This window comes from Strix aluco, chromosome 19 (genome assembly GCF_031877795.1).
Source record: "Strix aluco isolate bStrAlu1 chromosome 19, bStrAlu1.hap1, whole genome shotgun sequence".
NCBI lineage: Eukaryota > Metazoa > Chordata > Aves > Strigiformes > Strigidae > Strix > Strix aluco.
Window position 1 is genome coordinate 6,915,043 of NC_133949.1, and position 13,226 is coordinate 6,928,268.

Sequence of the window (13,226 nt, forward strand, 5' to 3'; positions counted from 1 at the left end):
GGTCAAGGACCACAGTCAGTCTGGGGGCTTCCACGAGGCCAGGGAAAAATGATCAGAGCAGAAAAATCCCTACACAGCCCAGTACATATGCTCATCAGATACTAAATACTGAGCCAGGGAAGGGAGGGGGATGACTCGAGCTCATGTGGGTCTTCAGAGACTTTTGCTGGGTGCCTCTGGTGAAGCAGCTTGGGCTGCAGGAGGTCTGGTAGAACATGTCACTGCTGGGGTATGTGGTTAGGGTGGGACAAGCAGAGGCTCCAGGTAGCGTTGCTGGCCTCTGCCTGCAGTGCCTGGAAGGCTGCAGCGCAGCACATAGCGGTTGTGGAGTTCAGTTCTCTGTTGGGTTGACACAAGGATGCTAATTCTTTGCTTGAAGATGGGGAAGCTGAGATTGGGAGGACTATGTGCTGATTTTAAAGGAAATAGATTGTGCTTCATATGGCTGAAGTTCTCTCTCCCTCAAAGGGAACTTGCATTGCAAACACATTCTTTTCCCCCTGGGAAATCCTGGCCTTTCATTAATGCAGCTGCTCTCCAGATGCAGACCAAAGGAGCCACTTGTTTTGGTTGTAGGTTGGAGCCTAATGGAGGGAGAAAAAAGCAACTGCTTGGATTTCTGCAGCTGTTGCTGGTTCTCCCACTTCAGAGGGAAGGAGGAGGCATGGAGACCTGTCCCTTTAGTGGCACAGGCACTGGGATGTGTCCGAGTGCCACGGTGCTGTGGACACAGGTGGCTTTGGGAAAACTGCATGAAATGAAAATACCAGGAGACACACAAAGGGTGGTTGCTTCCTTTTAAGTGCAGCAGGATGGATGGCCAAGTCACATCTCCTGCGCTTATTTTTGGTGCTATTACTGTAACACCCTGGAACCACAATGTTCTGTGGTGCCAATATTTCATCCGTATTGCAAGAGAGAAGGACTTTAGCAACCAAATACTTAATGTGGAAGGGAAACGCAGGTAAGGGAGAGGACGTGATGTGCTCAAGGTCACCTCCTAAGCTAGTGGCAGAGTAAGGCAGGTAAGCCATGTCTTCTGGGGCCAGACCACTGTGATGGACTCACAGCATCCATCTGCCACGCTGCAACCCTTGCCACAGCCCCACCATCTCTGCATGCGGTCTGGCTCTGTCTGACAGGGATGAGGTGCCTGTTAAACAGCCTGCAGCTCTACGGACCCCTGAACCAGCAGCTAGCTGGACAAGGAGTATAAAAAAGTCTGGAAGGGAGATGCTGTTGCTGCAGGCAGAAGGGTATTCATCTTGAGAACTAGCTGCTCCAGGAAACACCAGTGCTAAAATGCTGTGGGAGATCAGCAAACAGTTTCATGTTTTCCGACATGTAATTGATATGTACTCTATTCCCCCATATTCAAAAGAGAAATGAACGGTGGGAATAAGAAGGAACATATTTCACTTATTTTTCTGAATATTGATGAAAGTTAGCATTATGTGGGCTCCCCAGCACATATTTTCAATTACAAAAATCTTCCTACCTGCAGCATACTGTATTTGTCTTTTAAATATCATAGCTCCTTTCTTCCATAAAAAGCTGCTGTGACCTTGTGCAAATATTTGCTTGCTGTTCAGTGGCAATTTGGATAGTCACCAAATCCAGGAGTGCGATTGTACAAGCGAGCTGTGTTCTGCTGGAGGGATCCCTGCCGTAGGCAGCTCCAGAACTATAACCGAGTGCAGAAACCTTGTCCACAGGCCTGGAGTGCCGCAGGGAGGAAGAGATCCACGTCTCCAACTTGGAAGGGCATCTGTCAACATCTAGATCTTTCAGGTCAAAACCAGCACGGCAGAGTGCAGCGGGAGAGCTTCATCCCCTGCGCTTCTTCACCACCTCAGAGGTCAGCAGCTCTTTAATTCTGGCTCTGCTTTCTAGATCTGTATGCTGAGCACGTGGCAGAAGTGTAGTCCGTGCCGACAGAGGCCTGGGGTGTAGGGACACAGCCCCATCCCTGCAAGAAGAGAGCAAAGTGTTAAAATCACTCTTGCAGACACTGGTGTTTCAGTGACCAGGACCAGCTGGGGAGCCAGCAAAAGCCCCGAAGTGCTGATAGCAAAGGCACATCTTCTAGAAGCTTTCTTTTACCTATCTGCAGTGCCGTGATTAACTTTGAATTCGATCATTCACAAGTTCTCAGCTGTGCCTTCTCTTTTAACAGCCACTGGAGCCATTTTTGCAAATATAATGCTACCTTCGTTGTGGTGGGGGGACAGGGGCTGGCAGCTGGCTGGAGCTGCGCAAAGCTGGGGAGCATTGCTGGGCTATGTCCTGGCCAAGCCTGAATGGAGCAGCAGTGCTGGGTTGGAGCTGACCTGTGCTCAGGTGCAAGTGTGTCGTGGGCTTCGAGGAACACGTAACGTGCCCAGGCCAGAGACCCAGAGGCTGCGCAGGAGCAGGTGTGTTTCTGAACACAGCACGCTTTTTGTCTCTGCTTCTTAAAGTCAGAAAAAGCAGCAGAGGGTTTCATGCTGGCTTTTGCTGACTTTTTGCATTCACAACAGGCTCCAGCAACAATATTCACTTTATTTTAGCTCTTCCCTAGGAATGGGCTTTTCAGGTTCCTCTGCGTGCCTGTTTTCAGGCAGCAGAGAAATCCTGAACAGCTTATGTTGGGTAAAAGTCACTGGTTTGTCTCTTCAGTCCTGGTGGTGTGCCAGGCATATTTGATTGCTGGAACTAGCCCAAATTCCTGTCGGCACCCTTAATTGGGAAACAGGGATGGGGATGAGCAGGGGACTCCAGAGGTGTAAATAGATCAGTCAGCCACATGGCGTCATCTCTGCTCTGTACAAATGCAGTTGAGGACGTGCTGAGCAGAAAGAATAATTTTAATTAGCACGTACTGCTTCCCAAGCTCTGGAACTAGTGTAAATACATTGCCACTTCTGCTGCTTCTAACACACTAGCTACTAAACTTTCCGGGGAGGTGTCACCCCTCAGCATCTACCTCCTCCCATTCCTCAAAACGCACATAGGCTGTGTCCATGTCAGCAGAGGTGAGGATCCCTTTGGCATCTGCTGAGAAAAGGATGCGCATGTTCCCAGGCAGGCAAACAGAAGCAGCAATAAACTGTCCTCCTCCATCGTGTTGGTGCATGGATGTTGTGCCTGGGATGCTTTGGTGTAACTGTACCGTAAATGGTAAAAATACACTGACTTTTCCATCTTTGAGTACGACGTCTCCAGCGCTGACAGAAAGACTTTCCTACTTCGTGCAGATACGTGAGTAGATATGTACCAGTGGAGAAGCTGCAGAGCAGTGTACCCTCCCTTTCCCACAAACTTTATAAAGGTCTTGCTGAAGAGCTGCCTGATTGTAACGCCTGCAGAAATGGTTGTGTTGTACAGGATAGTGGATGGGGCTGGTTAGGAAAAGTAGGTGTGTAAAAAGTTCCTAGCTGTTTTGAAAATTCAAAAATACATGCCCCTGCAAATTGTTTACAGGGCCAGTGAAGCTTCAGTGGAGATAGCTGAGCTGACAGAGTCTCTCCAGTAGCTCCCAAGGTAGCTGGAAATATTCAGTATTAAATCACTTGATGTCTCTGGCTAGGAGCGATTTCTCTCTGAGAACAGGGCTTGAAGAAATGCCCTGGGTGACCTCAGTGCTCTTGGAAACAGGTTTTTGAGTCTCCCGATTTTTATTTTATAAAAGTGGAGTGGATGCATTTATAATTTCCCTCCACTAAAGGACTTGGAGAACTCCCTTGCTTGTGAGTTATAACAGTAGCTTCCGTCAGAGGAACATGGGACCTGGGGCCACCGTGTGTAATTCCCTGTGTATGTTAATTTGTCCTATTCACATGAAGAGTTTAAAATTCAAACTGGTTATTAACTGGGTAGAGTTTGAATTGAATTGTCAGGAAAACATGAGAAAATTGCACTGGGTATGTTCACCCATTCTAATGTAAACCCATAAATAGCCTTTAGATTTAGTTAATCCGTAATTGAAAGAAAATCTGTAACAGCAGACAGGGACCAGTATAACATAAATTTGATGTGAGAAATGAAGGAAAGATGGCTGCATTGCTCAGTGTTACTTTGGGAGCACTCCTAGAAGGTGTGGATTTGGGGAGAGCTGGTCCATACTGGGTGCTGTATGAGCGCTGACTGCTCCGAGCTCAGGGAGTGAGACTTAGGCTCTGGGTGTTTGTTCTTCCCAAGAGTTTGCTTCCTTCCTGTTTTGCTTTCTTTCCCTCTGTCTATCCATTTGTCTGTCATTTATAGTCCTGATAGTGGAAAGTGAGAGACCTTTGCCTTTCAAACCTACCTTAACACCCCTAGAATAGCACTAGTACCAACAGCTTTCTCCCTCAATGATGAAGGTAGGATGCTCAAAGAGGCCAGAGGAAAACTTCCCAGTTCCTTTCGTTCTCACCCTGTTTTCAGACACTTAAATCTTTGCCATGCTCCCTCTTTAGGCAGAAATTTTTCATGCTGCTTGTCTGCCTAGTGCTGATTTTTGCATTAGCTGTAAAGTCCTTCAACTGTGAGATGTGTATAAACATCAGCTAAACAGGTCAGCTGTTTCTTGAGAGCAAGATTTAGAAGAAATAGCTTCTTTTGTACCCACTTTAAAGATAGGAAACTGAGGCACAGAAACACTGAGGTTAAATATATAAAATGTCAAGCTGTCATTTGCTCACTGCAGAGTGTTTGAGTTTATGAACCTAACAATGTTCTTTTGACAGTTTTGTGAGTGGGATAATACCTAAATAGGAAAATGAGATGACAGGTTTCACAGCTTCCCTGTTGAGGGAGGTTAGAATAAAAAAACCTCAGTTTTGCATGGGAGAAAATGTCAAAAACACAGAAGCATGCAGTTAGAGATGACGAGGTTCCCCGGCTGTGGATCCAGCCCTGCAGAGGTTCCCGGGTGTCCCACCAAGAACAAATTTGGGATGCACAGAGAAGAGCAATAAAAGAGACAAAACTTGAAGTTTTGTGGTCCACTGTGATCCTGGAGAAACCTGCTGTCCCGTTTGCTAGTAGTGCTCGGTATCTAATAAATATTTGGACCTACCAGTGCTTTAAAAATTCCTGATGAGCCGTTGGATGAGATGTCTCGCTGCCGCCTCACGCCTCTGAGATTGAACCAGAGCGCACGCTGCAGGCTCCTCATGTCCTGACTCGTGTTTGCAGGGTTGTCTTCTGTGCCTGCCTCTGGCACCCATCACTGGGACAGGTTGCCCAGAGAGGTGGTAGATGCCCCCTCCCTGGAAACATTCAAGGTCAGGCTGGACGGGGCTCTGAGCAACCTGATCTAGTTGAAGATGCCCCTTCTCACTGCAGGGGGTTGGACTAGGTGACCTTTAAATGTCCATTCCAACCCAAACTATTTTATGATTCTGTGATCACCTCTGGTGTTGCCCTCTGAAGAGGGTGGCAGCTGACCAAACCGTTAGCATAAATGGAAAAAATTAGAAAAGCTTCTTGGTTGTGAGCGCACTGACCTCTTCTCAGGATGAGCTCGAGCTTGTTGGCACGTGAGATGATTTCAGCTGAATCAGAGCTGTGGGATTTTCTTCCTTCTCTTGTGCACAAAAGCATTAACTTTTAGGACCTAATCATTGTGTTTCCCAACGCGAAGCCAAGCGGTGTGCTTTCATCTCACCTGGCTATTGTGTTTAGTTAAGTCCCTTGGTGTGGGAGTGCTCTGCGGCACTTGAATCAAACTGACACCAAGGACTCTGCCTGGCAGCCATCTCGTACCGAGCTGCGAACCGCCTGTGGGGCTTCTTTAGAATTTGTGCGGCAGCAGAAGTCTTTGCTCCCACTTACTAAGTGCGAAGCTGGCAGCGTACGTGTTTTGAGGCAAAAAGAAAGGGTATTTGCATCCTCTGAAAGGTTATGATTTACATTGTAACATCCCCAAGATGTTTTTGCTGCCCTGGTGGGGTCCCCGTGGGGGAAGGACAGCGTTGGATCACTTTGGCTTGTCCTTGTGGTGGAACAAAGCGACAAACGGGGCATCCTGCAGGAATAACCCTTGTGCTTCCAGAGTAGCGAGGATGGGACATGCGGAGTTGGGCATTGGACCAGCTTCAGAGCTCTTTCTGGATTTTAGCACACTAGAGAAACTGGTAAGTGACATCTTTACCCTGCTTTATCCCCTTTCGCATGGCTTTCTGGAAGGGAGAGAACCAGAGTACTCAATTTCCTAACACAGGAATGTTTACACAGCCTAATTTCTCAAGAGAAATGAGGCTCAGGTGGTTATCTTCCTCCCACTCTCCCCTCAAGATTTTGAGCTTGTGTGGCCAGTTTCCACAGGGCCATCAGAGATAAAAAGTTCCTAAAACGTTTTCTGAGCAGAGACAGCCAGTTCAAACACATGCACTTTATTAGATGTCAGGGAAATCACACCAGTGGGTGCTGGAAAAACCTGCCTTGGGCACCCCAGCTCCCCACGGGCCAGCTGATGCTTGGGCTGTCACACGCTGTTCTCGGCAGCAGCCCGTGGCCTCTCCAGCCCCGCCTCAGCGGCTGCAGCGTAAAGCTGACAGAAGTCAGAAAGATGCTGGGGCTTTGGATCAGGCTTTACGACCTGAGATAAGTCCTCGCTTCATTATAAGATGGGATTTTAAAACTGCAGAGTAATGAAAAGCTTCCCCTGGGCAGTTGGAAGAGAACCCTTTAATAAACATAAAAATCCTATTAAAAATATATATATACATAAACTGTGCTGCCACACAGAGGCATTGGTGACAGCTCTCCCAATTTATCATGAATTTTGCAGTTGGCAGCGCTTTTATTTTTAATGCCTGACCATTGGAGTCCTGCTATTGCAGGAGCCTTTTTCTCTATCTTCTTAATATAAGCAAGAGTCTAGCTGTCATTTTTGCAGAGAGGCTATAAAAGGTGAAATAAGTACAGCATAAGGGATCTAAAACCAGAAGGCTAATCAAAAAAATCCACAGTATTTTCTAATTTAATTATTTTTTAACATTTGGAGTTAGCCGTGGCTACAAACATAAGTCCTGTAATGATAAATTGAATGAGCAATTGGTTCATTCAGAGTACCAGAAAAAATCAAGGAGTAGCACATCAGCCAGAGAACTCTGCTATAATGCAAAAATTTGTGTAGTGAGTGAAGATAAGTGCTTAGATGACCCAACATACCACACCAAAGAAACAAACCAGCCGAGGGCCTTCATTTCTCCCAAGCACTAAAATATATCTGTCGTGAATCTGCAGGTTCACTTGAAAGCTACTTGGTGTCCTCAAGTGGGTATCTGATTGCCGTTAAGTTGGAATCAGGTCCACAGAAAATAGCTCACAGGGTATCCTTTTGGAGGAAAGGAGTAAGTCCCTGGTTGGCAGTGCTTTGCACAGCACTGATCCAGATATCGGTGTGGGTAGGTGAGATGCATTTCTGCTATGGAACTGTGCATTTTCCAGTTCCCCCCCCGCTTAACTGTAACCCTTTTATGAGAAATTTGAACCTTTTTAAGGTCGGTACAGGAAGGGGGGAAAAATGTTCTGGTGGTGTTGCACTTTCTTAGAGCACTTTGCACATTTTTCCAGTGCTCTTGCAGAGGGGGAAGACTCTCTGCCAGTGCTTTGCCTCTTGCTGTACAGGGTGTGTGAGACTGAGGGGTCCCCAGGGTGAAAAATGGAGGCAGAAGAATGTTCTGTTTTCCCACCGTTGTGCAGACCCACACCATTGGGCTGACTCTTTGGCCAGGGCTCTGAACCAGGAGACTTTCCTTCCCTGCTTCCTGTGACCACCTTGGCTGCTTGCAGAGACCCATGAGCTGGTGGAAGCTTATCATCCGGCCAGCATCCTCCCAAAGGTATTTTAAGAGTGCCACATGGAGCACCAGCTCACGGTGCTTACAACATTTTGTAGCGCTCCGGTGGCAGCAATTCAATCCTTATTTGGGTTTCGGCCAACATTTGTTGTCCTCACTGGAAATAGTATTGATTATTTGAGCTCATGAGCCAGTTATGGCCAATATGATACTCGGCACCTCGCGTCCCAGGATGACTCCTGCCATGGAGGCTGCTTTGCTTCAACTGTACCTGCCAAATGGGCCAGTGAGGCTCCAGACAGACCTCTGACCTTTGAAATCACCCGTGGTGTGAACAAGCAGTTTTAACTCATGCCCTGAACCTTATTTGATTTGAGCAGGGCTTGGCATTTGTTTAATATTTCTCTGGGTGCTGCACTTGGACCACAACAACCCCCAGCAGCGCTACAGGCTTGGGGAGGAGTGGCTGGAGAGCTGCCAGTCAGAGAGGGACCTGGGGGTGTTGATTGACAGCCGGCTGAACAGGAGCCAGCAGTGTGCCCAGGTGGCCAAGAAGGCCAATGGCATCCTGGCTTGTATCAGCCATAGCGTGGCCAGCAGGGACAGGGAAGGGATCTTACCCCTGGACTCGGCACTGGTGAGGCCGCACCTCGTTGAGTGGGTTCAGTTTTGGGCCCCTCACTCCAAAAAGGCCATTGAATGACTCGAGCGTGTCCAGAGAAGGGCAACGGAGCTGGTGCAGGGTCTGGAGCACAGGTCTGATGGGGAGCGGCTGAGGGAACTGGGGGGGTTTAGTCTGGAGAAGAGGAGGCTGAGGGGAGACCTCATGGCCCTCTACAACTCCCTGACAGGAGGGTGCAGAGAGGGGGGATGAGTCTCTTGAACCAAGTAATGAGTGATAGGACAAGAGGGAATGGCCTCAAGTTGCGCCAGGGAAGGTTTAGACTGGACATTAGGAAGTATTTCTTTCCAGAAGCGGTTGTTGGGCGTTGGAATGGGCTGCCCAGGGAGGTGGTGGAGTCCCCATCCCTGGAGATGTTTAAGAGTTGGGTCGACATAGCGCTGAGGGATCTGGTGTAGTTGGGATCTGTCAGTGCTGGGTTAGCGGTTGGACTAGATGATCTTCAAGGTCCCTTCCAACCTAGATGATTCTGTGATTCTGTGTCCTGTGCTGTGTCCCACACGATATCTGTCTGTCTGCTTGGTGGCACGGCAGATCTCATGCGGTGGGGAGAATTTTGGATGAGAAAAAACTGCTGTGCCAACGGAGAGCGGTACCATGGGCTACTGGAGCCCACCACCAATTGGTACCTAGTGTTGCACCGCCCGGCAAAGTCACATGTGAGATGAGTGCTGTGCTTGGGCTGTCAGGAGGATCACATCGTGCGTAGGTTGGTGGGGTCCCCTGCCAGCTACCGTGGATGAAATGGTAGCTGGGGTCTGTGAGCGTCCTCTGCTCGCCCGCGATGGCCGTGGGGATGGGCAGAAAATGATGGTTACGGAGCCTGCGGGCAGCTGAGCCGCTCTGGGGTGCCTGCTCCTGGCAGCAGGACTGCAAAGTGTTACACAGCAAAACCACAAAAATCTAAAGGCTTCACCCCAATGCAAATTTAAAACAAAGACCCTGATTATAATAAACTAAGCCCAAGTCTCTGAACTCTCAGAGGTCCTTCTCAGCCAGAGGTGAGATATCCCCTGCAATCGGGAGTGACCTGCAGTCTGATAAACCAGTTACAAGAGGATCTCGAGAGCCCAACAGAGATATTTCTGTGCTGACCTCACGGTGCGAGGACGGGGGATGCCGCGGTGCTGAAGCTGTGGGGGGTCAGGAGCTCTGCTCTCCTGTGGGGAAACTGGTGCAGATGTGGTGGGTTTGCTGGGTTGATGCTGAAACATGGGCAAGTCCTCATTTTGCTCTTTATTTATTACTTATTCTGCCTCGCTGAGTCTGCGTTAATGTTGCGTCTGGTGTTTTCAGCTCTCCTTGGGTTTACTGCATTTAACAGCTTCCTGGGCAAAGCACCTTCCCACGTGGCTTATTTGATGCTATTTAGAAGAATTTGTTGAGACTCCAGCCTGGGTTTGTTTCATTAAAATTTGGGCTGTACTTTTCCATCTGGCTGCCTGGTGGAAGCAGTGTCCAAAACTGATATTTCAGTCACTTTCTATATATTTTTGGCAAAGTTAACTGAATTATGAGAAGCAGGTTACTTAAGCAAATGCGGTGGCCCCTGTCACACTTCAGAGGGCCTGTTAAACACAAAAACCAAACATGATCAACACTTTACCAGTAATTACAAATGCAACGGGCAGATCAGCTTTCCTGCCCCCTGAGGAAGAGGTTGATGAGGTCTTCTAGGGGCAGCTCCTCCAACACTGCTGCTGCTGGAGTGAAATGTGATAATGCCTCTGTCCACCGTGAAATACTGCATCTTCCAGCACATCCCTGACCCAGAATAGTATTTAAACTGGTATTTAATGAACTGCAGCCAGGCCCACATCACCCATACAAAGCAGAGGTATCATCTACGCTGTTTATAGAGAGGGAAATGAGTTCTCGCTGCTGGCACCGAGTCGTTCATGGAGTTGGGTGCTTTGGGAGGTGCTCGCTGCGGGTGGGACAGGTCGGTGAGCGCAGGAGCACGCGGAGCTGCCCGTGCATCCTGCGCAGCTGGCGCCGTTACTGGGGCAGCCGCGCTGCCAGAGGCTTTTGGGGATGAGTTTGCAAGGAGGAAAGGTGTCACTTGACCTTTCCGTGATTTAGTTGCCTGGCTGCTTTAATGGCTTTGGGATGCGGGAAATGGAAGTGTAAATACCGATGACGTGCAGGTGGCCTCGCCTGTGCCTGCCTGCTCCGTGCTGCCAGGGAGCAAATACATCTCCAAAGAAGGAACACGTTATATTTTTTCCCTTCTTATTTATTTCACAGGCAAGGAGCAGAGGTGGGAATAAAGGAAAAAAAGACGTCAGCTGCTTATTAGATCAGCAGCAGTTGTTTTGAGCCCTAGCTTCTCCATGCCAATTGATGTAGTAAGCTTTGTTTTGGGGGTGCTTTTCTGATGCAGAGGGCTGATCAGAAAATGGTATTTTGCTGCAATAATTTTCTGCAAGCAACTTGCACTGGCCTCTCTGAGGTAACATGCTGTTGATTAATGCACAAACTTACCCACTCTCCCTGGTGTCTAGTTTTCATTCCATGTAAGCTCTGATTATTCAGTAAAAAAGAAACATTGGCCTATGAAGCTAAACATCAAAATGCAGCAGCAGAACCCTCAGTGTCCCCACTGTTTGCAGTGTGTTTGCTCAGGGTTATTTTTATGCCACACACAATTGAGGTTATTGAGGAGAGCAAAATGAACAGTATTTGTTATTCAGTTCATTTTGGGTTTTCAGCGCTGTCATCGTCTCACAGCAGTGGTGCCTGGGGATTCGGGGGGTGTGGGGTTATGGATTTATTACATGGTGTCTGGAGCTGTACAGAAACAGCTCCCAGAGGTCTTGCTGAAGGAGAAGGAAAGGGTACTGGACGGAGAAGCCAGGAGTGGGTGGACAGAGTAGAAAATGTGGGTATGGAGACATTGAAGTGACTTGCCTACGGTGCCAGGGCACTGACTGCAAGAGCAGCCATACTGGGATTTAGGCTTTTGGGCTGTGTCTAACCTCTGAGCAAAGTGTGTAGGTTTCTGCTGGCACCTCCTCTGTGCCCTTGCTGGCTGGATCTGCGTCTGAGGTCAGGTGTCTTATGCCAGGTAGATTTAACTGGGATTATGGATTTGTAAATCTGGATCTGGATCTGAACTGTTTGTTTCTACAATTTGGCAAACGAAAATCCAAAGTGCAGAGAATCTTAGGGAAGTTTATGCCTTCATTCCAGAGTCCGTGTCTGGTTTTACAGGCTGTTAATACATTAAGGTTTCTTCAAATCAGTTAATTATTTGTATTAAATGGTTTAGCTACAGATTTTTAACTACTTAACAACATAGGCTAGAAGCAAATGGAATGAAACTGGGGTTATTCTTAAAAATATTTCCATTATCGTAGTGTGTGATCACATTGTAATCCCTGGTGTATATGTTACACCATCCATCCCTTACAGAGCTGTGTGGCTCTTGTCTTCTGCCTTAGAGATGAAGGCAGCAGCCCGCAGATGCACAGGGTACCTGCTCTACATCTCCAGAGTCTGGGGCTAGCGCTCAGGCTGTTCTGTCAACCTCCATCTCAAGCCCAGGAGAAAAAAATTTGGGTTTAGAGCAGAAAAAACAAAAGAGACCAGAAAAGCTCAAGTAAAGTATTTGGAGAAATTGTGTCATAGGAGAGATTCGAGTGAAGTCAAAGACCTCAGGCTGTTTCCACATGGGGAAGTGAGCAGTGCTGGTCACCGGCATCCGAGTGAATCGCTGAGCCTCATGTAGTTCCCTGTGTTGTCCTTGAAAATCTGTATGAATCTTGCTGTGGAAGTTGGTGCGATTGGTGTATCTACAAAGCAGCACAGTGCCAACCTGTGGAACAGCATGGGAAGCCCCAGCGGTTGGCTGGATAAGTGGGCTTATCTCATTCCTTGCACTGAGGTCAGTGCTCTAACCACATCTGGACCAGATGGTGGACCTGGCTCATTCTGCCTCTGAACCAAACCTCTGTCCTCCCCCTCTGTCTCTCTGCAGAGCTCCCTTCCTCGGAACACTTGAGTGTGGCTGATGCAACATGGCTTGCCCTCAACGTGGTGTCTGGTGGAGGTGGCTTCTCCGGCTCCCAGCCCATCGGAGTGACCAAAATTGCAAAATCAGTAATAGCACCACTAGCTGACCAAAACATCTCAGTGTTCATGCTTTCCACCTATCAGACGGACTTCATCCTGGTAAGAGGACATGGGAGGACCAGGCAGAGTTACCTGCCACCAGATGAAAGTTCAGTTGGGCAGTTTGAATGACATTTCTGGGAACAAATTGTTCGAGGAGTAGCAGAAGTACCTAAGTCCACTTTCCCCAGAGCTCCGTCCCTTGTAGTTAGTCTCTCTGACATCTTAGGAGCTTTTTCCATGGGATGAGGCATTTGTTGGTATGGGTTATCTGGTGTCTAATGAAAACACTGAGCCCACACTGCAGTCTCTCCCTTAATGGAGGCACAGGCAGCATTTCCCACCATCACTCAAACACTGGTTTTCTGAGAGTTAGAAGAACACAGTGTCTGCTCTCAGGTTGGCTGATGGTGGCCAAGAGGCTCCAAAGTTGTTTTGAGGATAGACGGACAGACTGTGTTTCTGTCTCACACACGTGTGTGGACGCACATAGGGTGTGACCACATAAGCTTTATTTCCTTAGGAAACAAGGCTGAAGAACAGGCAGTGCTGAGTTCTTGAAGGGATGCTGGAGAAGAGGTGAAACATCTCCCTCGTAGAAGTCTCCACACTCCTCCCACAGTCTTACAAGCACTGTGGTGCTTAATCCTACTGATACTTGC

General features: G+C 48.2%; 1 protein-coding gene across 1 annotated transcript in view; it reads left to right on the forward strand.

Moving 5' to 3' along the window:
* CASTOR2 (cytosolic arginine sensor for mTORC1 subunit 2) overlaps positions 1-13,226 on the forward strand; it is a 134,479-nt gene that overhangs the window by 100,130 nt on the left and 21,123 nt on the right. The window contains exon 3 of the mRNA XM_074845549.1: positions 12,431-12,624. Within this exon, the coding sequence (XP_074701650.1) occupies positions 12,431-12,624 (194 nt within the window). The remainder of the gene's footprint in view (positions 1-12,430; positions 12,625-13,226) is intronic.